Source organism: Psittacula echo (assembly GCF_963264785.1).
Source record: "Psittacula echo genome assembly, chromosome: 5".
Lineage (NCBI taxonomy): Eukaryota > Metazoa > Chordata > Aves > Psittaciformes > Psittacidae > Psittacula > Psittacula echo.
The window spans coordinates 39,272,950-39,300,202 of NC_137739.1; the positions used below are offsets into that span (position 1 = coordinate 39,272,950).

The following is a 27,253-nucleotide window of genomic DNA, read 5'->3' on the forward strand; positions in this document are numbered from 1 at the left end:
GAAATACACTAGGACTTGCTCTGTTTTAGTGCATGAAGGCTGCAAAAATAACCATGTTTGTCTATAATAAGAGGTTTATTAGCTCTTCTGTTGGTCAGCAGGTGCTCTTTGAAGAAAGCAGTTCTGGACCAGCTGTAGCCTTAATTGAGGCAAATCATGTCATTTGTTTGAACTGCTCTACTTGCACAGCTCTGCATTTAGCTTGTAGAAGAAGCTGAAAGAAGATAGCCTCAGTCCTTCAAGACTGTGCTGTGTATGTAGATCCAACACATACTGCCACCTAGGTAACTTCTACGACTGAGGACTTCTCTTCTGGGATGTTGAGGAAGTGGGTCTGTGTGGCAATGGCTGCAGCATGGCCCTGGCAGTCAGGGGCCAAGCAATGTTCATCAGTCCAGACCTCTGTGAGGCTTTTGTGGATGAGCAGACAGCTGGCTGGTGGTGGTTGATCTTTCCAGGAGGGCTCTCATCCACGATGGGCCTGAGAGAAAAGAGAGAAGAAACACTGTGGTGAAATTGCACTCAGGGTCTGGATATCTGCATTCTCCCCACCAGCTCTGCTGTCTCTCACTCTGAAAACTCAACTGAAAGCTGCCAGGCTTGGGAGCAGCAGAAGACACACCAGCTTCCCACACAAGGCATGTACTCTCTGCCTATACTGCTCTATAATGCCTATGTTAACTTCAAAATCAAAGTGTCATTCACAGCTCCTCAGTTTTATTTCTTCAAAGAAGCAACAAGATGCTAATCTTACAGTAAGCAGGTTCATAAATAACCATGTTTTGGTGCATGTAACACTTCTCTAATACCTACTTTATTTTCCAAAGCTCATTCTAACATGAATTAATGTAAGTTTTAAGGGGAGAAAAAAATAAGAAGTGTGATGTCAGGAACTTGTGCTGGCGTTTAGCTAAGGAGAGTCTTGAACAACTGCCACTACAGGAACTCTGCAATAGACATAGGCATCAGTCAGTAAGAACACAAGAAAATTCTGGGCTATTATTTAAGAATATACAAAATTTCCAATGTTCAAGCTACATGAGGAAATGTTTAGTTTAGCACTAGATGCACAAAAGTAAATGTCAGCACAAATAAATGGAGGGTTTTTTACAGAACAGACAGGCGACTCCAGAGACAACACAGGAGTCTGCTTTTTCCTGCTGTGAAGTCCCTTCCGCTTTCCCCAGACACACTGCAGGCACTGCTGCTGGCAGTGTGCATACCTAATGCTTGTTGATCCAACAGCTGTTGGCATTGAAATAGGCCTTTGCCAGCCGGTGGTCCCAGCAGGCTGGTGCTGCCCTGGAGATCCAGAGGCAGCCAGCATGCTGTGCTGGTTCAGAAGAGCAAAGTTCTTGACCAGAGGCTGGGCTGAAGTTTCTTGATGAGTCCTTGGCTGGCATTGCTGTATCCACTGCCTGTCCTCTTGGCTGGGTGTTTTTAGGCATCTTATCCTGTGGTTCCTTTTTTTCCAGGGTCTTGCTGCAACACCTATTACAGATGCAGGTGAAGGGGTTTTTGGAGGAGACGGAATTAGGCAGTGGTTTGGGTTGGAGAACACTGCACTTTCCTGAGCCTGTGATGAACCTGAAACAGGGAGGGAAGCACAGTGATTTACCAGTTCAACTTATTCCTAAATGACTGACTTGGTGAGAAAAATGTATTGGAGGATGCTGTGTGATGGAGATGGGTGGGCAGATGTGTCCCTGGCCTTGTTGAATTGCTTCCTCTGAGAGCCAGGGGTTTGGGTTACTTGGCAGCCTCCCTGCTGGTGACATGCCAAGCACTGGAACTGGAACTGGAACTGCTCATGAGCCACGCACAGCTCAAGTGGAGCAAACCAGCTCACCCATCCCCTTGTTCTCAGGCAGGATCGTATATGCATCACTCCTGGCCAGCATTTGCACTGAGTTGTTTAAATACCTGAGGATCTCATCCAGTGATTGGAAGTTCAAGGTACAGGAATAACTGCAGATGAGTGGATTCACTTTTTAATCAGAGGATTTTTTTAATCAGAGGCAGAGGTGTAAGAATAAGATCTTGAGATTAGCCTTAAAACTATGGAAATTGCCTGACTAATAAGGAAAATATTGTCCTACATACAGGACTACTACCTGGCTGTTCATATGTTAGCCCGTATAATCTCAGGTGCAACGTATAGAGAAGAAAAGTCTTGTTCCTGACTTATGAATATAACATGCATGTATGCATGCTTAAAATGATGCTATATGTAGCAGGGGTCTAATTCCTCTTGTTTATTAAAAGAATCAACTGTACCTAAGCGCCTGATGTGCAGGGTCCAGGGCAGGAACACAGTCTAAAGAATGTGCCACCAAGCCCAAGCCCAGAGAGTTCAGCTTCATAGCTCCTAATTGATGGGCATGTATTTTACTGCTCAGGTAACAACTTAAAGCCGATGCAAAATTTTCACCGAACAATTTCCATAATGCTATACTTTAAAAATGTCTAAATTTCACAGGGGTTTTAATTTAAGTAAAGACATTCCGAAAGACTGGTATGCCTGACTCAAGAGTCCAAAATAACACTCAACAGCTTCTAAAGGGTGCAGATTATATGGATGTGTTGCTGCAACTACTTTTAAATAACAGTGGTTTTGCTCAAATGACTTCTCCTTTCCTGATCAGAAGGACTGTTTTCAGCAACAAGTTCTTCTGTGAGAAAATCACATTGGGTAGAACACATTTCTGAAGTTAAGTGTTGAGGCATTTAAATGCCTCTCCAAACCTTGACACAGTTTCAAGTCACAGAGGTCACGTAAATTTTTAATTGCCTTGCTGAATAAAATCCATCAGTTGCTAAAGTTTTATCAGGTATTTTGCTCTGCAAAACACATATGTCTATTGGTGACAGCAGACAAAGGCTACTGTGCTTGTGATTATTTGAATCTTGGTTATTATGGCCAGCTGCTTGTAATTTGGGATCTGGGTCATCTGCACAACCCCCATCCCCTATGTAATACTAGATTTCAAACCACTCCAACAATCTTGTAACCAAATGCTAGCAGATTTGGTTACCAGATGGGCAGATTTATGCCCAAGCATTCACTTTAATAGTCCTATAAGGCATTACCCTGCTGCACTGTGAGATACCTGGGGCATTGTTTACTCAATCTACAAAGATGATGAGATCATAATAAATCATACTCAATTCATGGAAATCATATTAAATCTAAAAAAGATCTGATTAAACCTAAAGAGACCACAAGATCATAATCTAAGACCTCTGTGGTCACTGGACAATTGGCCATGCCTTTAGATTTTTCCAAACCGTTTCTGTTCTTATTAAAGAGATATTGCTTATATTACCGTTAGTACACAGAGGCTTTGAATGGTTTAATGATACTTCTGTTTTTTCCAAAACATTTGTTTTTCTAAATTTTAATAGCTCAATTTTGCCCTTGAAAGAAACATAAAGCAAAACCTCACATGCCAGTATTTACTGAGACCCAAAAAAAAGTTATCATTAACAACAGTAGCAAAGTTGTGCTTTTGTACTCTACTTAATATGTATTTGGAATAATCATTATTAATGTTTCTAATATTCTTAAATATAACATTCAATAAGTGGTGAAGAGCAGGAATTCTGCTTTCATTTATGTAAGTGCAATTCTGGAGAGGCCTTTGGCTTTGTTTTTGATGAGCAGAAGAACACATTTAATTTTTAAACTGTTTATTGAATGCATCCCTTTGGGTGCATGTCTTTCTAGAATTCCCAGCTGCCCAGTTAAACCTTAATCATTAGCTCAGCCAATACTTCCACCAGTGCCAACTGGGTTAAAATATAGCTCAGGTGGAACACCAGTGTTTTAGACTTACTTGTCACTGCCATAAATTAACAATACAAGGTAGAAGACAGAGGCATGTCCTTCCTCTAGACTTGATGCTAAGCTGGTTTAAGATCAGCTTTGCTCCTCTTAATTCTACAGACCCATGTTGATGGATCAACTGATGGTGAACACAGCAGCCACCATGTCCTGCTTAAAAACTAGAATGGATTTCATAGGGTCTGGCTCTCCAATGATATTTCCGAATTGCTGCTCTAGAGCACAGAAGCCAGATCTCTTAAAACACTGCAGTTACTAATATACCAATCTACAAATGGTTAGTTGCAAGTATCACTACCTAATGCTGATCCTTCCCCAGAGGTTTAGGTCCAGTACCTGAGGAAGACTGGGAGAGACAGGAGTGGCAAGAAGAATCAAGAGAAATCCTTTCAATGAGGTCCTTATCAGAGGTCTCACTCAATGCACCTTCACAACTGTCAGTCAGGCTGGAGTCTTCACTCTCTTCCTTATCACTGGGAGTTATCCTCAGTCCTTGGGTGACTTTCTCTTGCTGTCCTTTACGCAGGCACCTGGACAATATCAAATATCACACCTTTAATTAGCCTTTGAGTTGTGAATACGGAGCCAGCCACGTGCAGCTTGGCATGGCCACAAGGGCAAACACCCAGGAAGTGGATTTAGTCAGTCACTGTGATTTCCCACTATCCCAGAGAAATGGAAAATCGTTCTAAATGGATCAGCCATCTAAGCTGTGAACTGCACAGTGAAGTAAGCTCAGAGATATGAAGCTGTTTTTCCTTCCAAAACAACCATTAATTGTCTATGAGGTGGGAGAATTTCAGCTGGGTCTTATTATCCTTTCAGCCTTTCATTTGGTTAGGCCAATGTGATGTTTGCAGAAAACCTCATCCACTTTCACTTCTTTTAGTGCCTGAAGGTAGGCACTGTCAGGGCCAAGAATGTTTCATTAGTTGTGAAAAGTCATTTCCTTGCTCTCACTAAGCAAGTGAGCCCACCCTGACTATGCAGGTCTTCAGCCTGCTCTAGAGAAAAGTCAGAGGTTTCTTCTCCCTTGCCCATCCTGCAGATGATCCAGTGAGGAGGACTGATGGATGGATTGCCACCGCAGGGACAGGAAGGCAGGAGGCCAAGACTATCCCTCGAAACCGCCACCAGGTGGCCAAGGAGTTTATTTTATTATTACAGCAGAAAACGAATGCCCGCTTTATTGCACGAGAAGATTTCTCCTGCAGTCTCACCTCTTTTGCTGCTCTCTCTTGGCGCTCAGTTCAGAGAACACATCTTCTTGGTGCAGACTTCCTTCTCCTGCAGAGCTGTAAAGGTTTTCAGTCCTCAGATCACAGAGTTTCAAAGGGCTCACTGCAGGTGGCTGGAAAATGACAGAAATTATTTTGATAACCTCAGGAGGTCTCTCCAACTCTGCTTCTAGATTGTGGATTTTAGAAGGCATCAAAGTCCGCTGTTACTCCTGAATCTTCAGATCACACCTCACTATTTTCTTGCTCCTCAGTTTTAAGAAGCCCCACACCTCAGTCATGTGCGCCGTTACAGCTTGAGGAACCCAGGGTGGCAGTAAGACAGATGTTGACTTATATCTCACTGGTGTATAAGCCTGTAGTATCTATGACAATAAGCACATTAAGACCAGTACCACAGAAACTGCATCATTCAGCATGTGACTGCAGTCCCTTCCACATCCTCGTTTATAACACAGTAATTCACTCAAATCATAGAATGGTTTGAGTTAGAAGGGACCTTAAAGATCATCTATTTCCAATGTTCAAATTTGTTTCAGAAAAGCTCCCAGTGCTTGTGCAGTGGCAGTGGAGAGACAAGGGAGGGACACTTTTTTTCCAGTGGTTCTTTAACATCTGTTGTCAGCATTAAGTGAGGCTGCTGATAATGTAGTGATGCAGGTGTCTTGTGCATGCTGTTTCCCTGGTTTAGTACAGCCTGTTTAAAAACGTGTGTGTGCATTTGTGCTGCGTTGAACCTCATGGCCCATAGAAGCTAACCGTGATGACCCATAGAAGCTAACCGTGATGACCCATACTGCACCCCTTTACACACATGGGCATACTCTCACTAAGTTACCACTGAAGTGAGCAGGCTGACCCACAGGGCTGAGGTATCACCCCACTGCCAAGAGGAACAAACTTTGTTTAGTCCACAGGAATGACTGCAGCAATTTGGCTATTTACACCAACATCAAAAAAACACTGCTGAAAAAAAATCTTTTGCTTAATAGCTGCTGCAGAAATACTGTCAAATTTTGCAATCCTGCCTTGTGCTCTGCTCAGTCAGGACAATATGAAATGCACCACCATCAGCTGATGCCTTATTTCCATGTGTTCCTTTAAGGCTGATGGTTAATTGTTGCTAGCACATGGGAGCATTTGTAACCTTAGGGAAAGAGACTCTGTCCTCCTCAAGGTCAATTGCATCTTGGGGGGCTTTTGCGGTGGAGAAGAGAGTAAGCTGCCACAAGCCACAGTGTGAGTTCAGTTTGTCCCAGGATCCTGGGGTTTACCAGGCAGGAATACGACATATAGAAGAAAAACGTACACCTAGCTTTTGCCTCCTTGCACAAAGAGCCTTGATGTGGTTCCCACATGTAATTTGACTGAGTCCTAAGAAAAAAGGAAAAAGAACGTTTTATTCCAGCATTTAACAAATGGTGCTGTCTTTGAAATCAGTCAATATCATGTCCACAGACAGGAAGATGTAATATTTCACGGTGTAGGTTCACGGTGTGAGCTGGTATGGCCTGACACCACTGCTAAGAGGCATTTCTCTGCTTCTGCCAGAATCTGTTTCCTTCTGCTTCTGCCCTGCCTCCTCAACTGTGCTGCTGCAAACATTTGTGTGGCCACACGGTGAGTCAGATCAGGGAACAGATCCAGATCAAAACTAAATTTGGTTTTTGTGGGGTGTGTGTTTGTTTTGCTGGATTATTTTTCAGCTGGATCTCAATCAGTATCAGGTTCCCCATGTGGCTATGCAGATATTCTTGCCAAAAAAGACGCAAGGCAACAAAGGGGCAGGAAGAAGCAGTGAGTGTAGGGTGAAACTGTCTCTGTCAGTAGTGCCAGCTACCTGAAAGTGCATGTAAAATTGTGGTAGAATAATAGAATGGTTTGGGTTGGAAGGGACCTTAAAGATTATCTCGTTCCAACACCACTGCCATGGGCAGGGACACCTTTCACTAGACCAGGTTTCTCAAAGTCATGTCCAACCTTGTCTTGAACACTGCCAGGAACTGGGTGTCCAAAGCTTTTCTGGGCAACCTGTGCCAGTGTCTCACCGTCCTCACACTAAAGAACTTCCTTCTTTCTAATCTAAATCTATCCTTTTTCAGTTTAAAACCATTCCCCCTTGTCCTATACCTACAGACCCACGTCAGAAGTCTGTCTCCAAATTTCTTGTTGGCTTCTTTAGGCACTGGAAGGTTGCTATAAGGTCTCCCTGGAGCCTTCTCTTCTCCAAGCAGAACAACCCCAGCTCTATCAGACTGTCTTCAATAGGAGAGGTGCTCCAGCACTTGGAGCATCTTCATGGCCTCCTCTGGACTCACTTGCACAGGTCCAAATCCTGCTTGTTTAGGGGCTCCAGAGCTGAATGCAGTACTGCAGATTTGGTCTCATGAGAGCAGAGTAGAGGGGCAGAATCACCTCTCTTGACCTGCTGGTCACACTTCTTCTGACACAGCCCAGTATATAGTTGACTTTCTGGGCTGCGAGCACACACTGATGGGTCATGATCGGTTTCTCATTGACCAACGCCTCCAGGTCCTTCTCCTCAGGGCTGCTCTCAATCCAGTCTCCACCCAGCCTATATCTGTTTGTGGGATTTCCTTGACCCAGGTGCAGGACCTTGCATTTGGCCTTATTGAACTTCATGAGGTTTGCATGGGTCTACCTCTCAAGCCTGTCAAGGTGCTTCTGGATGGTCTCATTCCCTGGCAAGCTGCATTCAGTTTCCATGTTCTTTTCCAAATGAGCACTCAGTTGACACTACATCACTTCATCTAGTTCATTATCCTGAGTCTTTCTACAGCAAAGAACTGAGCTGAGACTGGCATCTGAGAGAAGCAGCTCACAATGCTGGGAAAGCAAACACCATCTTCCTATCTAGTCTGCACTCCATGGACCAGTGGAGTTGCACCATCAAGATATTTTCAGGAGCCAGGAAAAGACATTTTGGCAAGTGCCAAATATTGTACCAGAAGTGAGCTCCCTTTCCATCCAGCTGTCTCCAGGAGCTGCTAACTTGGCAGAACTTCCAGGTAGCCAGGGCACAAAGGGAAGTGGTACACCTGTGTTTTGGGTGAGCCTGTAGATCAGGTATGTGAAGTCAAGGAACTGACCCCTTTTTCTGAGGGACCCACTCCTGGAAACCCAAAAGAAAGTGCTCCTTGACAGCAGCGAGGCTGCTGCAGTATGAGACTGCAGTACCTGTTGTTGGGGCACATGATCCCACAGGGAGTGATGCATCACCGTGCCTTTCTAGAGTACTACCTTGGACCACATTCCTGTGACTGAATGAGATGTGCCAGATGTGACTTAAGTGAGCTCCAGCTAGGCTGATGTGTAACTTGAAGGATTGAGCAGAACAGCTTTTGACAAGGTGTGAAAGGCAACTTCAGTGAGGGAGCAGCACTGCAGTTCAGGGCTGTTAAAGAAGCACAGCAACACATAATAGATGGGGGTGAGGGGCTGAGGAGGGGGAAGCCCAGATGACATGCACCTCCTTCTGCAGGAGGAAATAAAGGAAATCCCATGCTAAAGCAAGTGAGTCCCACGGAAGAAAACATGTGCTGAACCTGATTAGCAGCACCATGGGTAGGTGGTATTCAACGTACTCAGGCTTTCATCAGCAATAATAATCAGAAGGAGGTGGAGGTGTGAGAAAGAACAGGATTAAAAAACATATGTTACCATCTATCAAATCACTGGGGTCATCTTCTGTGAACAGCTCATCAGAAACAGTGGCATCTGGAAGAGGACAGCCACCATACAAGAGGCAGACACTGCTAGATCTCCCTGCATGAGCAGACGACTGCGCAGTGCCAGGTCTGGAAGTTGTCGGGGGTCTTGGGCTCCATCTAGACTGCCTTGCTACTGTCCCAAGACACGGATCTAAGAGAGAGATTTTGCTAGAGTAAGCACAGTCATTCAAGGCTTCAAACCACACCATCACTGTACACTGCCAATACGAGGACTGCTGCTGCACACCTGGAGCTGTAGGAGACGATAAAACATGTCATTGCAGATACAAGAAACATGCTGGAATGAGTCAAGCCCAGGGACAGAAGGCTTCCTGGTGCTGCATGCAGTCCCCCATCCATCCTCTGCAGACAGTAGAACCCGGGGGGTCCCCAATTAAGCCAAAGTGCCTTCCCGCCCTCCTCCTGTTTCTGAACACCAGAGACCGATTGCTGGCTGAATACGGACGGGGTCAGGAACTGTTCTGTGCTCACCACTCAACTCCAATTGCCCCACAGGTGAGCCTGAACATATCCAGGGCTCTGCTACTTCTCCTGTCTGCATATCCAGGGTAAGAGCATGCTGCTTCTCATTTGCTGCCCATCTGCCTGCGGGGGAACCACTGTGGGTTTGCTACGGGTCTTAAAATATATTGCTTAAATGCCCAGGCATAATGCAGATGGTGACACTGCTACCAGAGCTATTAAACAATCAGGGCAAACTATATACTAGGAGTTATAGAAATCTGAGAATGGCAGTGACAGATTTTTCCAGTATTGCATCAGAGACAGATACTTCTCTACCATAGAAAGAAAGGTGAAAACTGAGGTTTCATAATGCTACAGGCAGGGGGGATAATACAGAAGCTAACTGAGGCAGATAGAGCCCTGTCCTCCTGCCTGCCCAATCACTGGCTGCCCTGGGAGCACATCACAGCTGTAAGAGCAGCATGTGCAGCCAACAACCCATAGGAAAGCAAATTTCATTACAAAGCATGCCATTCATCTAGGCACTGAAAAGTGTTGAGCATCTACCAGCTTAACAGTGGAGGAATCAGCTCTGTAATAATATGGCCATTTCCTTAAGGGCAGAGTGTTCGGGACCTGTAAAATATCCGGGCCATAGTTGTTAATACACACTCATGAAATACACAGTGCGTTAAAAGCACTCGAGTCAACATTGCTCTAGGAAAGAAACAAATACGAGGATGTTCCCACCTAACCATACCAGCTCATCAGTTTAGAGCTGAAGGCAAGAATATGAGTCTGGTTGCACTAGGATATAATATGAACTTACAATTTTGTGCCCTGTCTTTAGTGTTTCTGGCAGCTTACTTTAGTTAACCAGTTTTCTGAACCATAGCTGATGTTTGCCAAAGCAGGATCATTGAGGGATCAGATTTTAATGGATTATTTTTCCTACAATAACTTCTATTACAACTACTGATTTGTACCCATAGGGATTAAATAAATGACAAATATATGTACTTATTCCAAAACAAATTAAATATTTAATGGAATACACTTGGCAGGCAAACCACAATGGGGGTGGGGGAGAGGGCTGGGAAGCCAAGTGAATTGCCCACACTAATGGGGAGCAACAAGAGCAGTTTTAGGAAATACTTGGTAATATTTAATGGTACGCAGTAAAATGCATGTAGGATGATTGATGCATAAAAGCCTGGATAACTGAACTATAACCAAGGCTACAGGCAAGGGGACAACAGATATTTTTTTTCAAACCATTTACTCCCTACTAATGAATGTAACGGACTTAATCACAGAGGCAGAGGAAAATGGAACAGATCTCCATGCAATCTCAGTTGCTAGGACGTTGCTACCATTGCGGGTGGTGACCAAATTGCCTTTCCTATTATTAAATTGGAGAAGGAAATCCTGCTACATCCACCCAGTGTAGGATTGACTGCTGCTATGGAAAGGGCTATGAAGAGCTGCCGTTGAAACATTGCTTTCCAAGCTTTGCTTTTTCCAGTCACGCAGAATTAATGCTAAGCACAGACTCCCAGCTACTACTGGATTTGCTTGATGCTCTAGAAGTCATCTGCATTTTTCTGATCTTGATGCCCAGCTTTGGACAGCTTTCATTTAAGCCTACACAGTGCTGAATTCTAGCTGCCTCACTTTCCGAGTCACAACAACATCCTTTGTCCCTTCACTGTAATTAAATGTTGGCTTTGAAGAGGCCAGTTTGCTCTTCATCTTTCTTTTTTGCACATCATAGCCTGAAAAATGAACCGCGACAGGAAACCTGACATACCTAACCATGAAATGTCTCCAGCTAAACCACCTTCCTTGATGGATTCCTTGATGATTAGCCAGTCCTCATTCATCTTATTGGAAGGAAGGAGAGCAGTCTGGCTTGCTGGTATCTCATCCAAATATTCCAAGTGGGGAATGAGTTTTTTTACTTCAGCTCTGTAATTATAATCTGGTTCCTGGTGAAATTGAGAAAGTGGTCACTTGAACAGTTGATTTAACCGGCTGTGGACTTCCACCAGCAGCACAGCAGTGTTCAATTTGTATGACTGCCATATAATTTGAAATGCCTTCTACGAGGCAAACCTATTAATTCAACAGAAATAAATAGTCAAGACTTTTGTTTCACTGTGCTTTCTCCTTGCATAATTACTACTAAAATTTATTGTGAACATGCCCTGAGCAGTGCAAACACATGACACCTGCCCAAAGGCTCCTTTGCTGTTTACCCATTGGTGATTGTGGCATTTGTCTCTGTTTTACTATGTATAATGTACGAAAGTGTACAAAGCTACTAATGTCCATGGAAAGCCTGGGCACCCTCAGCATTTAGCCAGCCTCTTTCCCTGCTTTTGTGATTCTCTGGTTGCTGCATCAATACTTGGGTGATAGGAAGACTTGAAAACATGTGATGAATGTCGCTACACCTGCTGATGGAAAAAGAGCATTTTCATGGATTGTGTTTTTAGGCACACCCATAAACCAGGTACAGCGAGTGAACTGCACTGGTCTTCTGGGGCAGTCTTCAGGGGCTTGGTGTGTGATTTTATACACTGTTAGAAGTGATGGCTTACTTCACACTCCATTTGCTTCTGCAAAAAGTCACATACCAACAGCAGGTACACAGAAGGCTAAAATGGACTGCACTTGGGTTTCTTTTCTCTGTGCTGGAAAAACAATGCCATTGCTTCCAAAGCACACAGACTCAGTGTGACAGCCATGGGGGAAAGCACGGGTGTAGCCCCTTCTGCATATATGTGGGGAGCTGACATGTTATAATATGATTCATGAGCACATGCCAATGCTTTGGGATCCCTGAGCAGCAAGGCAATCCAGAACAGTTACAACTGTGCTCAGAGCACACTGCAAATTGGGCTGTTTTGGTGGGTTCAGGTGGTGTAGACACCTTCATGTGGCACCTTTGTCTTTGGGAAAAGTTAGCAATACAGCAGGGCTGACTGGGTTGTGCTGCTTTGCAGTGGGAATATTTCTGGTTAAAATAGTCTAAGATTACAAAAAGCAGTAAACAATGATGAATGATACTAAAAGAAAATATAAAACAAGAGCACACTGCGAGTGGCAGAATATGAATGGACAGCTCCCTGCAAATCAGTTGCTTCATCCAGATAAATGTTATGCTTTTCAAGACGTTGCATGCAATATTAGAAAACCTCACAAAGCCAAGTCCTCATTCAGTACAGAGCTGTCACAAACAGAAATGTTTCTGTGGGACCTGGCTGGCTGTACGCTCCCTCCTTCTGCACAATGCAGCACTGAGGCTGGCAGGGGAACTCACCAAATAGAGGGTGTGTTTTTTTCTTGTTGAGAGGCAAACACTGGAGTTCTCTAACTAAGCCTTTAATCTTAATTTAGAAAATGAGTCAACCAATCACCATGCTGCCCTGTACCACACGTACTCCAAACAGTGTCTGAGCTACAGCCAATTTCCAGCCATGTCCTATTGGAGAGGGGCGTCATGTTACACTCGTGTTACATTAGTGCAGCAGAGGCTGCAGGATTTATCATCAGGTTGGTGCTCTTGGTTTAGATAACAGGGAAAGATGAGCTCATCTGAAAATCAAATTACAGAGAGCAAACAGGCTGTCTGAGAAAAAAAAAAAAAAAGCAGTAAATTTAGCTAGAGCATTCTGTAGATTGAAAGTAAATAAATAGAAGAGCTTTTTACAGGGCTGTAGCAAGGGCCAGATTGCAAGAAGGAGCTTGAGGAATTAGAGCTGGCCATCTAAGGCACACCAAAATAAGCCCACATCTATTCTTTTATATATTTCAGGTTCTATACCCTGAAGAGATACAAACTTCAGCTGGAACCGAGAAAGCAGCAAAGTCCGCGGAAAAGCTCTCAGCAGCTGAGGGGAAGGGCCACCTTTGTAACCTCCCTGGAGCTGAGCAGCTTCCCAGCATGGAGGCTGGGTAAGGGACTACAGTGAACTTACAGTCTGTCTCTGTTACTGTTCTGTGTAAAACCCCTCAACAAATTCTGGCTGGCATTTGAATGCAACTGATAGTACAGGAGTAGAGACAGCCATTCAGCGCGGAGAAAAGCAGTAGGGCACACCTCCACATACCACTCCTCTTGAACTTCTGTTACATGACAACATGCAGCGGCATCCCAAGGACTCATTTCCTCAGCTAAACAAACCAAGGGCAATCTGACATTTCTCCATTACAAGTACACGTAAGGACTGAAGATGCCAAGTGAAAACGACATTCTCCAAAATCACCACTTTCGCTGAGCAGGAATGATGAGAGAATAGAAATAGACTTTCTATGCTGTTGGGATATACTGCACCATTTTCATGCCAGGAAGCTATGATAAGGAAGTGTCGGAAGCTGTATTTGGCTCCATGAAAGCAAAAAAATTAAGCATACTTTGTCCATCAGAAGCAGGCAGTGCTTCCTTAGTGTAGGAATATGTGTTTTCCTCTCATGATTGCATCTTTTGGTTACAAATAGTTACAAGTGTAGTCTCTGAAGTATACTTCTACCAGTTCAAAACAGAAAGGCAAGAGTACAATATTTTCTTTTGGATTCCAGAGAGGAATATTATCATAGCTAAAGCACTGCCTTCTGTGGCTCATTTTACTGAGGGATATGATCAAGCCAACAATTAAATCTGAAAAATGTGAACAACTCATGTATCTAAGAAGTGAGGATATTTAAAATACGTGTATGCCTGCTACACAATTGACTGTTAGTGACAGCACCTCGGTTTTCAAGTCTAAATCCAGGACAAATATCAAACCCAGCCTTTTATGAAAATTAGTAGCATGGGCATGATCACTTTGAAATGCACAGCAAAGCTATGGAACATGGCACAGTGGAGTTACAGCACCAACACCTGCTCTGCTTTCTAACCTCTGCATTATCAGCTGTTTTTGGGGATTGCAGCATTCAAAGTGAGTGCTGTGTATTACATACCTATGTGTATGTGCATAGGCCTGTGACCTTCCAAAAGACGTGGATGACAATATATTGTGCACTAAACAGGCCATAAACTGTCATCTGATGATATGCATTAGACATTACATGACCAAAATGAGGAACAGCCTAATTCAACCAAGTTTTTTAAACTCTGCTTTTCCTCCAATTACCTTTTTAGTATATGCCAAGATGCTTGTTTTTATATCCCAACAGATCATTTATCACTGTGTTTTCATCTTTGTGACACAGAGGATCTCATGCTCTCAACAACCTCCACAGAACCTCCACAGAAAAGGTTATATCGTTTCAGTACATAAGGGGTGAACTACTGTAGTTTTTGGTCATTTGATTTTAACCTTTTAGGGGAAATGACAAGTAACAGTTCCTACAATACTGTTTTTCCTAGTTATCTCAAGCTTATTTGTCTGAGGGTTCAACTTTTGAGTGTGGTGGTCCTGGAGTACTTGCTGTTGGACCAGAGAGCCTCCTAAAAGAAATGTAAAAGCCCAAAGACAGACAGGTAATTGAGACATTGCAACTGGCACATCTTGTAAGAAAAATATTGGCTACCTTCTAACCTGCTCCAAGATCCCTACAAGCTAGAAAGATCCAAATAGCTGGGGTCCATGCTGTCCTTGGTCTTCCTTTACGATGCCTGTTTGCACTGCAAGCTGGGAGTAGACAGAACAGCTGTATGGATCAGTAAAAGCTCATTTCTAGCTTTAATCCCATTCTCATAGGTAAGAAGAAACATATTGCTAGGAAACAGGCCTGAGTCTTCACTAGCACTCTTTGTATTTCATTTGTGCTCATCTTGTAGACAATACCCATGAGAAGACAATATCAACAGAAATGAAAATTGGGAAATACATCCCATACCATCACTCAGAATGATACAATAAGAAGATGAAGAAAAAATTTCTAATTTCCAACTCAAAACTAAAAATACATTGCCAAACATTAACACAATGTATGTAAACTAAGTTCCTCACCTCTGCAGATTCTGCATTTGGCTTCAGACAGATAGGGTTGCCCTCCACTGTCAGGCGGCTCAACTTGCAACAAAGTCCCAGGTACTGCATCTGGTTGGTGTCCTCAATATTGTTCCCTTCCAGGTCCAAAACCTCAAGGTGATCCAGCCAGGGCAGCTGGCTCAGGTCAGAGATATTGTTATAGGCTATGTAGAGTTCCTCAGCAGAAGTAGACAAAATAAATATGTAAACCATAGGCTTGCACAAGCAACACCTAAGCTTTGCAAAATGTTTTCTAATATTTGAAATACTACATGACAGTATGAAATTAGCATGCAAGTGAACAAGTGTGGCTGTTGCCACCTTAAATAACTAGGGCTAATATGGCAACGATCACTGTTCTGCATGAGGCATCTTCAGGATCAGACCTGAATATCACACCTTATTAAAAAAAATACTGTGGCATCTCTTAACATATGCAATTCAAGGCATCTAACTAAAGTCCTTTAGAAAAACAAAGAGTCAGAAGAGAAAAAAGACTACAAGTAAAAAGTATCAACTGAAGAGATAGTTTTGAGATTGTCATTTGGCAGGACACATCTAGACTTACTCTTAGAGAGCTGCAGGAAGAGATCCCATCTAAATCTGAGAGCCCACAGTGAGCCATCCACAGGACGTAGAGATGGGACAATGTGGTTCCAAGATCCCTTATAAAAGAAACAATTCAAGCTCTATTTGAATGGATGAAGGAACTCAAAACTTGCTTCTTTTTCCTAAGACTAGGCCATTGCTACTTCCTTCAAATTTCACATTGTTACAATAAATGTCATTAAAAATGTTCACCTTCAAAGGTGGAGAAAAAAATTATACCCCTCTCTACCTCTCTCTCAGACATCTTTGTTCTTGTATGACAATATGTCGCTCCAGTTCAGCTTGATTAAGATTCTTCCAAGACCGACATCACAGTAATTCTGTCATAAATCGCAGCTAACTGCTAAGAATTAAGTGAAGTTTGTTTATGCTGGCATCATTTGCTCTACACACATAACCCAAATTAACATATCTCATCTGACTGCAAAGTCACCACACTCTGTTCTCTGATGGAGTTACCTTTCTTTCAGATTTTTAGCACTCTTGCCAAATAACATTTTTTGAATCAGCAGAAAATTATAATCCTTTCCATCATATTTGCCTACCCTTTAGGTCTAGCAAAATATAAATAAAAGATCATTTATACAAATTCCAACCTTTCTGGTCCTAACCTGGAAAACCACATACTGATCTGCTTAAGTCCGTTGCCACAGTGTGCAATACAAAGATAATGCAAAATGCAAAAATGGTGGCAAATCACAGTGGTGCTGAACCACCTTCTGTTTTGGCAACATTAAGTTGCATAAAGCCACTACTCGATCACAAACAAAATACAACACTTTATGAAATAACAAACCAATCAGAAACTCAGAATTCTCTACTGTAGCCATCATGTCAGGCTACCTGAATACTAAACAGTTAATCAGTGGGGAACTGTATATGAGGACAGTTTATCAGAGGAGATAGAGAGGAGTTCACAGAATCACAGCAATGGCTAATGTTGGAAGGGACCCCTGGAAGTAATCTTGTCCAGTCCTTCTCAGGCAGGGTCAGTTGCCCAGGGACCACATTCAAACTGCTAAAATAGTTCTTAAATAGAGATTCTTGGACTTAAAAATGGTGGATTAGCTATTTTTTAATAATATCAATCTTTATAATGTATGTTATAATAAATAAATAATAAGAAGAATGAAATAATACTTTAATGCACTGTCTAGGCAAAACTGAAGAAGAGAAAATAATATGGTCATGGGGTCCCTTCTAATCTTGGAATACAGTTCCCTTACTCATGTCTTCTCTCTATGGATCATGGGGGAAAAGAGCAGCTTTGCATTCCCCCCTGAGAACCTCCTGCAGCTTTGATGCAGCCCTGCAGAAAATAACCCTACAAATTGCCTGTTTCAGGGATACTGCACAGCCAGCCAGGCCAAGAGGCCAGGAACAGTACTTTTACAAGTGGGGTTGTATTCTTGCCTGGCTTTTTTTTTTGTTGTTTCTCCACTATCTGAACACTTTGGAAGGGCCACATCAGGAGCAAGGAGACTGCATAAAGCTGAATGGATGCATAATGAATGGTTGCATAAAGCATGGATGCATGGAAAAACATGCCTAGATGCCTCTCTCCTGCAATTTCCCCAACACAAGATTGAACAGGAGTTTCTAGCGTGAAACTGGGGATTTTCACTTCTCTGCCTTCTGGGTTTGTCCACGGGCATCATTCAGACCTATCTCACTTCATCCATCCTCCACCACTGCAGAGCTCCATGCTTTGAGTGCCTCTGATCGTCTCTTCTTCAGATGCTGCAAACTTAAGTAAGCTCATGATAGATACATCATACAATGTGTTTGCATAGCATTTTATAGCCTTTGAAGTACAAACAGTGCAGTTTATCTAATGGCCAGAACAAAACCAATAAGAAAAATCTCAGTCACACAGCACATCTCTTTCTGTCTAAGGCTACTCCTCCTTACAGGAGAAAACCCTCAACTGACATAAACCACAACTGAATTTTGTGTATCTAGGCAGCTTGCCCGTACTGACACAGGACATTGCTGTCTAGCAGAGACACATGGGTAAAGCAAGCCAAGCACACACAGAAACTCCCTTCATGTATAAACAATACAGCTCCTTTGCCAATTTGCTGCAAGCTTACTTTACCTGTACCTTTTACAGCTATCAGGGCAAAGGGGAACACTTGGCATTGTGTCACTGAACCTGTGACCAGATAAGGACCTAAAAAGATGGGAGTTTATCACATTTCCGTCAAAGTACTCATTCAGATTTGCCTGTCCTGAAGGATTGTAATGTCCCTGTATGTTACCACATACCCAGCCTTGCAGAAGATCTTCCAGGGACTATTTACGTGTATCTTATAAATAAAACAAACACTGGTTCCTAAGGCTTCCTTAAGGAACAGATGTCTCCAAAGTAATATTTACATAAATTTATTATTAGATCTGCAAGCTGCATGCCTATAATAGGAAAGAAATTAAATTAAATTACAAAAGTAGAACCTACCACCAACCAAGGCCAACACATCCATAAACATAAATATGGCATTAGGAGTAATGTGAAGGAACTACATTGCTCATTTTACAACCCACTTAAACCACTGATGAGTTTTTCAAATGTCAGGCAAATTTTGGTGCAGAATTTTCTTTTCTGTAAACGGCTGAACATAGCTAAAGAAAGTGGTCCTGCTCATTTTTGTATCATTGGAACAGTGTTTCTGATAGACGCTCTGCTTATTAGGCCAGCAAAACTGAAGACAACCTAACCTGATTATTTTACATGTGTATGGTAAGCTATGATTAATGAATTCTATTTTTATTTTTGTTTGTCTTGTACTTCCTAACTGCAGGTCTTTTGCCACAGAAGGAGCTTTCAGCAACATGCTTGTTCTTAACATTTCTCTGTCAATATAAAGGCTGCCAAAATAAAGCAATGGATTACTTCCCAAGCAGATTTTATACAAGGCCCTGAGAAGAAACAGCTATCCCCTCCATTGCTAAAACCTGTATCACTTCATGGGTTTTGAAGAAGCAGTTCCCTCCTCCTACTCAGAGGTCAAAGACTCACACAGTTAAATCATATTTCCCTCTGTGTGTTATGGTTTTCAGTTTCAGTGCTGGCTATGGCTAAACCAGTGCACATGAATGGGGTCACAGCACCTACTCACAGCACCTGCTAAGTCACGCACAGCACATATTCACTATGAATTGTTAGCCAACAAGTCTTCAAACATTCTCCTGCCGCAGACACCATCAGAAGACACTAATTTAAATTACTTCTAAAACATACTTACCTTATTCTTTACAATTTACACTGCCATGGCTACAGTCTCAAATTTGTACCATTTTCATTCACTGGTTGCAGCTCTGACTCCTACAGCTAACTTCAGCACAAGTCAGGGGCAGCATTGTTTAATAAGGTCAATACTAATCAAAGTATTAAAACTTTTTAAACTGGTTGATTAGTATCAGTACTGCAGAGAAAACAGTTCAGTTGTATATCCCACGTCTTGAGTACTTGCAAAAGGCAGAACTGCTGCATTTGTTTGCAGTACAACCCAGTGTTTGATAATGGTCTCGTTACTAAGAAATGCTTATACAGGCAATGCTGCAGAAAAGAAAAAAAAAAGGAAGCTAATGGAAACTGGTTTCTTATGAGACAGAAGTTGGCTGTCCCAAGCTCCCCTTTAACTCATGCCACAATATACTAGGAAAGCATGAATTTGGTTGCACTGTTTGGTATCACTCAGCCCACATTTGCCCTTTATTTCAGGAAAGGGAGCTAGCAAGCCAAGGCATCTTTGTCCTCTTCCTCTTCAGAAGAGCACTTCACCTCCTAGGAAGGGCAAATGACTGCTGTCTCTCCTTCCCTGTGATGTAGACAAGCAGCAGCGAGAAGAAGAGGCAAAAGGACTTTTTCCTGTGCCCAGCCCTGATCACAGAACTTTGCTGCATGTTAAAGCCATGAACAAAGTTCCCCTCGCTGACTCTGGGGTCATGCTCGCTGCCGGAATAGCCTAAAATTCTGGATCATGCAGTCACATTTTGGCCCTGCAGATCTTTACTCCTGCGTCCATAACAAGTCATCTCCAGTCAGAGATGTTATCACAGCAAAGTACATCTGCAAGTATTTTATTCGGTAACTAACAAACTAATCTTTTGGAATCTGTGTGAATCACGCTGCAGCATCAGAAAAAAACTCCCTTGTTAATTACTGCACAGATAATTGCTCCCAAAAGCATGTCTGCTGTAAGGTGAAATGGCAATGTAAGTCAAAGCAAGCTGCTCCCCGCAGCCCCATGCACCTGCATTTCTGAAAATACTTCTGAAATATTCTGGCTGGTGAGAAGGGAACTTAAGAGCTTGCAAGAGACAGGAGTGCCTCCTCTGGGACCAGCCCTATTGCATCCAGCACGTCCACCTCGGAGGGGGCTGGAGCAAAGCAAGGAGCTGTGTGAGCACGCGTGACTGCCATGTGCATGCAAGTGTGCACATGGGTATGTTTTCATTTATGTCGAGTGCAGAGGGTCAGATCAGATCAAACCAGGCAGATGCATCTCATGACTTTTTAACAAGAAATGGAATCAACGGGAATCTCCCTGATAATAATTCACCAGGGTAAATTGTTATTTATGTTGTTATTAATTACAGTAATAAACTCTGTATAACAGATTACCAGGTTAGCAAGAGAGAAAATCCACTAAAATTATATGTGGTGTAACAAAACACTCCCCCCAAAATAATCATTGACTGAGACAAAGGTTAATGAGACACAAGTCAGAGATCAGAACCCTCCTGTATTAGGCATGACACAAATATATAGGAAGTGACAGTTCCTATTAAAAAAATGGGGTTGAGAATATGATTGAGAAGTTTGACAGCTGAAATAGGAAAAAAATGATGCATTGTACAAAGCTGGTGGCAGTTGGTCATATGGTGCAGCACAGGAGTGACCCAGTGATGTGCAAACAACAAAGACCATATTGAAAGAAGCAGAGGACACTGTAGAGGAAATACAGCTCCCATTAATATACACAACGGATAATTCAATTCCAGTAGACAAGTTTCCCGTCCTGAGTGACGTGGAAGCTGAGAACTTTACAGGAAGGGCAAGGAAGTAATAGGTAAAGAAACTGCATATCCTGCAGCTCAGATTTGAAGCAGAGACAGGGCATGTGGTAGGAATGCGTATGTCACATCTTTCAGTTGTGATCAACAGAGGATTACAGCCTCTGAGGTTGCCAAACCACTGTCCTCCGGAGCAATTACTCCACACGCACCTATGCACTTGCCTGAAGAACACACACTGAATACCAGACCATGTTTTTAGTATCCAAAAGTGCCAAGAAACCAACATATAGTTTCACCTTGGACCCATAACTTTGCATTTATAATTGATTTTTAAAAAGTAATAATAATAAACTGAAGAGTTTGAAACCTGGGTTCTGACTATCTCCAGATACTGCTGTAAGGGTGGGAATAAATCAAACAACTCTGCGTTTCTGAGAGGGTCTTGGCAACACCCTCCGCACTTGTGCACAACCCTTTAGGATTTCTTTCCCATGAAATCTGATGCTCCCATCTTGTCATCACTCCCCCAGCCTGGGGGAGAACAGAGGGGCAAGGAACAGTTTGGCTTACAACACCTAATAACAAGTTTGAGAAATAATATGTTCTTCCATTAATCCAACATCCTTGTTCTTCAGGGATTGATTCGTTCCAGCCAAAATTTTACTGGACAGAGACCAGACCTAGAGAGCCAAATCCTGCTCTTGGTTTGACCACAATAAATCTTGAATAGCTCCACTGAGATCAAGCTACCCAGTAAACACTTACAACAGCACAACCCTGAACACATTCATCAGCTTTAAAATCGTAGTTTCTTTTGGAAGCTGTTTTTGAATCATTCACCTTGAAATAAAACACTAAATCCACTGAACTTGCAAACTATCTCAAAGCACACATGCATCTGTTGAATAAATCTTCAGTAGCAACGTATCTAAAATAGCCATTAATGTGGGTATTTTTTGGTTTTAAGGTTGCTCTGAACACAGATGCATTGGTAATTGAAGAGGTTCGGATTTTTAAAAAGTGACCAAACTACGCTCTTCCAAAATAAAGGAAAAAAAGAAATCTCATCTCTGATCTACAGAAATCAAGTAGAATTTATCAAGCAGCACTGTGATAACAATGATCCGGTCCATATGTCAGCACACAATGGTTTGGTTGTGTAGATAATTCTGACATCAGAAGCAAAAACTTTAAAAGCCTGAATGTTATTTAAATCAGTAACATATGTCCTAATAGGAAGCTTACATAATAGTTTCATTGTACTCTCAAATAGCTGTATTCAAAATTGTAAAACTGATTGTATGCATGTGATACTCGTACTTGATCAAAACCATGACACAGGCCCCAAGTCATCAAGCAGTGCTGAGGCCAAGTCCTTATATCCCTCCCGTGTCCTTTTGCAGTCAGACGAATGTCATCTGAATGTGAAGAACCGACTGGCTTTGCAGTATTGCAGCATTGGCTGGTTTTGTACTTACTCTTCGAAATTCAAGTAGCAATACAATAAATACCATTGTCTTGGGTCTCCTCTGTCTTGCACCTCACAGTCACGGCACATAGGCTGCCTTTAGAATTTTAAGCTTACTTGAGCAAATATGAACCACTGCCCAAGGTGTAAGCTAACAAGGATCATGTCCCATCTTTTGCTGCCAGAAGCCCACTTTTAGGCTGAAACGCCATGGAAATGTAGCACCTAATATTCTGGCTTCATTCTGAACTCTGCAGCTTTTCCACTTTTCCAAGTAAGGGTTCTTAACCCTGCTGAGATGTGTTATTGGAGACTTCAAAAACTAAGCAAAAAGAAACTTTGCTAGGCAATTCTCAGCTCCTAAGCTCAAACACATCAGCGAAAGGCAAACATGTTTGGGGCTGAACAGAAAGCATCCATTTACAAAATGTCTTTTTAAATAACTCCCTTTTACATGCAAATGAAGAATTTCTGTGTGAATGAACAGTTATTGTTGACAAAAGTCTTTGCAGTAGGGTGTCTCTATTGTCTCATCTTTTTGAGGCAACCTTCACATCAGTAAGAAGCTGTTTCCCAAATGGGCTGCAGTGGTGATGCTACTGGCCATATTTCTCCCAACAAAAGGATTTTATGGTTTTATTCCTTTTTTGTTTGGTTGGTTTTGTTGCTCCTTGGTAGCTTTTGTTTTAAGTTTCAAGTTTGGAAAGGGGCAAAGGACTGGCATATTGCTTTTTTACCTGTGGGTCTCTGCTGCACACTTTGCTGACAGCAGGAGATGCAACTCCCATGGTGCTGCACAATGGGTAAGTTGCAAAGAGCAGTCAGGGTTTCGTGCTTCGTCCGGCCCCCAACTCTGCCTTCTCAGTTTTATTATGCCAAAGGGAAAGCCAGTTGCTGCAGCTTTCATGGGCTTGCTAAATCAGCTTGTGATTATCAAGGAGCCACATGCTTTTGGCCAGCACTTTCTCTATAGTGAAAGCCTGAAAGGAAGGACAGAAGACTACCCAACTACAGCAAAGTCACAAATGGTTCAAGGCAGTTTGGTTTTTGTAGAGGACTGGAGCCAGATACCATGCTGGTGGTCCTGATAGAGTACTTGAGCTCTGCCGTGACACATCTGTGACCAAAGCTTCAACCAGAGACACTCCATAAAAATCCTTGTTCCACTAACACCAATGCCAAAACTCCACCTGCCTTCAGTGGGGCTGAGATCTCCCTCTCTGGTGCCAGCGGGCTAAGATGGCATCTAGAGACAGGAGACGACAACAAAGGAAAAATCCAATCCCAATGAGATACATCTCTGGGCTGTTCTTCACTTACAACATTTTCACTCATCGTTGTTTTTCATTGCCTCATTGAACTCACTGTAGCAACCACAATATTACACTAAGTGCTATGCTACTTGCAAGCACTTTATTTTCCATGTCAGATTATACCTCATTTAAACCAAAAGTGCTTACTGAGACCAAGAAGAGAGAGGTATTTGTAAATTAAATTGAGTGCTGATACACACACTTCTGCAACTCCTCATAATCACGCTTAAGTTAACCCAGACACTTCTGTTAAAGTTAATACACATGAAATATAGATTCAGTTTCAAGTGTTCTCATTTTTAGTTGCTGTCAAAAAACTTTAAGCAGAATAATGGGTTTGATCAAAGTTGATGTGCTTGGAGTTAGGAACAGCAATTCCCTAACACACGAATATACAGTGTGCGTGGGAAGGATAACGTAATTTTGTGTTAATTTCCTTTTGATCATTAAAACTTCTTGTCAGCTTACTTACTGGTAGCATTTTAACAATGAAAGATCAGTTGCTTTAACTCAGGTCCCACAGTCTGAAAGGAGTAGTGGTTGTCAAAGTGTGGTTCTGTGGGCCAAGGCCTGCCCTTGATCTATTTTTTCCACCCTACTCCAGCTCCCGCCCTTGGCATGAAGCTGCACCTCAGAAATGCTGTAGAAACCCACTGCACTGTGCTGCATCTCACTGGGTGCATTCCATCTTCCACAACAGCAAGTGAATTTTCAAATAGGATAAAGCTGAGATAGTAAATAAAACTCTCACACCCACATATCCATTGCTCCTCAATTTAGCCCCAGAGCTACTGACAGTTCCTACAGCTTTGGCAATCATTCATTCTCATTGTTAAAAGTCTACATATTAAAAAAATAAAAGATAATGAAACTGTGGTTACAGAATGAATTATTTACATTAAAGGAATGAATCCCACAGTGCTTTAAAATTTCCTGCATGAATAACTTTTCAGTCTCCCACACGTTGTGTGCCTGTTTCACAGCATGCTCCAGGTCAGAGCTTTGGCAGAGTAAGACAGATATCTTGCAGCTTTGATTTAGTATAGATCTCATCCTTCAAAATCAACACTTGAAACTTTAAATTCTGTAGGGTAAGCAGAAGGAATATTCTGTAAAAGATCCAAATCAGTTGACAGATTCAGTGATGCTAAGACACACAAATAAAAAAGCCTCCAAACCCATGCTTCTAAGTACCAAAAAAAATTTGAATTCTAGATTAATTGACCATACAGAACTAAAGAATTGGATCAGCTGTGAGCTCCTATTCAACTTTTGTCATGGTAATGGCTATAGAGCTTCCACTGGGAAAAACAACCAAAACTTGAGATGCTGCAGAAATGGGTTGATATGAAAACCTAGAGGAAAAAAAGTAAATTAAAGTGATTTAGTCTGAATGTACAGTGATGGGAATGCAGGTTCTTAAGCTTCTTTTGATTTGGCACATTTGTAAGATACTAATGATTTTCTTCCATGGCTGATGAGCATTTCTTCTTTCCTTTCTTTTTTTATCTGTGCATATATTCTGTAAAAAAAACAGAATAAACACAGAAGCTTGCAAGGAACAGATACAGGAACAACTTGTGCCTGTGAATGGCTGGCAAATGCCAGTTAATTTCCTCCGAATTTATTTTCTCTCTCAGCTTCTAATGTTCACCCCAGATTTGGCATGATAGACTTGTCTACATATTTCTCAGGTCAAGACTTTTTCCTTAAATGATAGGTTCAAGGGAGACATTCTCTGCTCCTGCTGGCCTCCTGATGTTCTTTTGTGACAAGCGAATGATGCAGAAAAGAAGCTTGGGGGGACCCCTGAGCCCATCAGCCTGACTACTGAAGCAGATGAGACCTTATTGGTTTCCATACTGAGAGAGTTGCTACAACACAGAACCTCAGCATTAATTCACAGCACACCAATAGACATCTCAGATCTGGTGCTGGTATTTTAACTGGACATACAGTAAATTCCACACCCCGTAGCTTGACTCCTTTCAAGCTAATTCCCACTCCAGCGGGATCTAGCAGTGGGTGTTGTAACATGTTCTCAGTCACGGAGATGAGCCTTATGGCAGAGGTGCAAACCCTCACAAGGGCTTCCAGTTGCCACAGAAGTTCCCCTGATCAACGGAGAAACCTCATCACATGTGAGTACAGTAGCTCCCCAGCCACATTATTCAAAAGCAGACACTCATACCATGAATTTCGGTGGCTCTCTATATCTCTCCGGTGAAGACAAAGGTTTCCAAATTGACATACCTACCAATTTTTACATATGCTAACTGAAATGTATTGTACAATAATATGGTATCACTGTTAAGTACAGACAGTAGGAAATGAAATAACTATTTCACAAGAAACAAATATACAGATATACACATATACAGTTTTCTTTCAAACTATGTTGAGACTAAAATTTCTTGCACTCCATTAAGTTAGCTTGGGAATGCAAAAAGAAAAGAAACCTCAGTGATGATGGCTATGAGTGGTATTTAATATTAATGAGTGTAAAAGGTAGAGAAAGATGACTCCCCCTGATTATGATGCTTTGTGAGTTTAGAAGTAAATACCAGTTAACCTAAACTGTTTAATAAAAAGTAGTGAGATTCTTGAAAACAAAAAACCCCAATCCACTCAGGAAAAAAAACCAAAATGCACTTTTACCTTAAAGCAATGGGAAGAATCATTGTATATTGCAGATGAGAGCAAATACTCAAAATATACAAAATTTTCTTATTCACATAGATGAACCTTACAGAAGGCATTTTCAACAATGGCGGCTGTATTGTTTAAACACATATGAGTGACAAAGTAAGACTCATTACACAAATAAGCACATTTTCAACTATTTTTAAGATCCTCCAGTATGATTCAGCAACTATAATGTGTTTATTCTATAAGGAGAAAAATTATGCTACTGATTCTTATTATTTCTAGGATCAAAATTTAACATGTGGCAATAAACCCTTCTTTTCTTTAATTTAATAAGTTTTTATGCAACAAATGTTACATTTAAAAACTGGGTTTACCTTGGGATGCTAGGAGCAAGAACTTAAAGTCTGGGACCTTACTAGGGATAATTACTATAATTATAAATAAGGGCAAGATAAACTAAACAACAAGTAAAGTAACACAAAGCACTGTAAGTTGTTGCCTATGGTGAGATGAAGTGAGGAAAGTGAGGAGTAGGACTGTGAGGCTGATGAAGTTCGAACCAGGAGATGGGACCAAATGGTCTTTCAAACATACAATCCTTCGTAAAACTTCTGGTACCAAAAGTGGGTTGCAGGCTTCATTATCAGACATTATTTTCAGGTTCTCACCTCCACAAGAAGAACATAAAGTGCAGCTTAAGGCAAAGGTGAAGAATGTACACACATTAATACCTGCTGATGGAATTGCAAACTTATCCTAAAACACAAAGGCATTTCTAATTTCCTTTGGCACTTACTGATCCACCCCTGAGAGACCTGGTGCACCCTGTAAAGATCTCAAGACAGAAAGATAAAACTGTGTCAAACAGCAAATCAGAAATAAATCTATCGAAAAAGTGTGCATGTATTTTAGGAAAAAAATAGCAGCAGG

General features: G+C 41.9%; 1 protein-coding gene across 1 annotated transcript in view; it reads right to left on the bottom strand.

Moving 5' to 3' along the window:
• Positions 1-291: 291 nt before the first annotated feature.
• Positions 292-27,253, bottom strand: part of LRRC56 (leucine rich repeat containing 56) — a gene marked incomplete at its 3' end in the record, with an annotated part of 53,313 nt that continues 26,351 nt past the window's right edge. Inside the window, exons 4-12 of the mRNA XM_080618202.1 lie at positions 15,831-15,927; positions 15,242-15,439; positions 11,089-11,266; positions 8,764-8,964; positions 6,392-6,456; positions 5,065-5,195; positions 4,181-4,374; positions 941-947; positions 292-481 (exon numbers count right to left, since the gene is read on the bottom strand). Of these exons, the coding sequence (XP_080474328.1) occupies positions 292-481; positions 941-947; positions 4,181-4,374; positions 5,065-5,195; positions 6,392-6,456; positions 8,764-8,964; positions 11,089-11,266; positions 15,242-15,439; positions 15,831-15,927 (1,261 nt within the window). The remainder of the gene's footprint in view (positions 482-940; positions 948-4,180; positions 4,375-5,064; positions 5,196-6,391; positions 6,457-8,763; positions 8,965-11,088; positions 11,267-15,241; positions 15,440-15,830; positions 15,928-27,253) is intronic.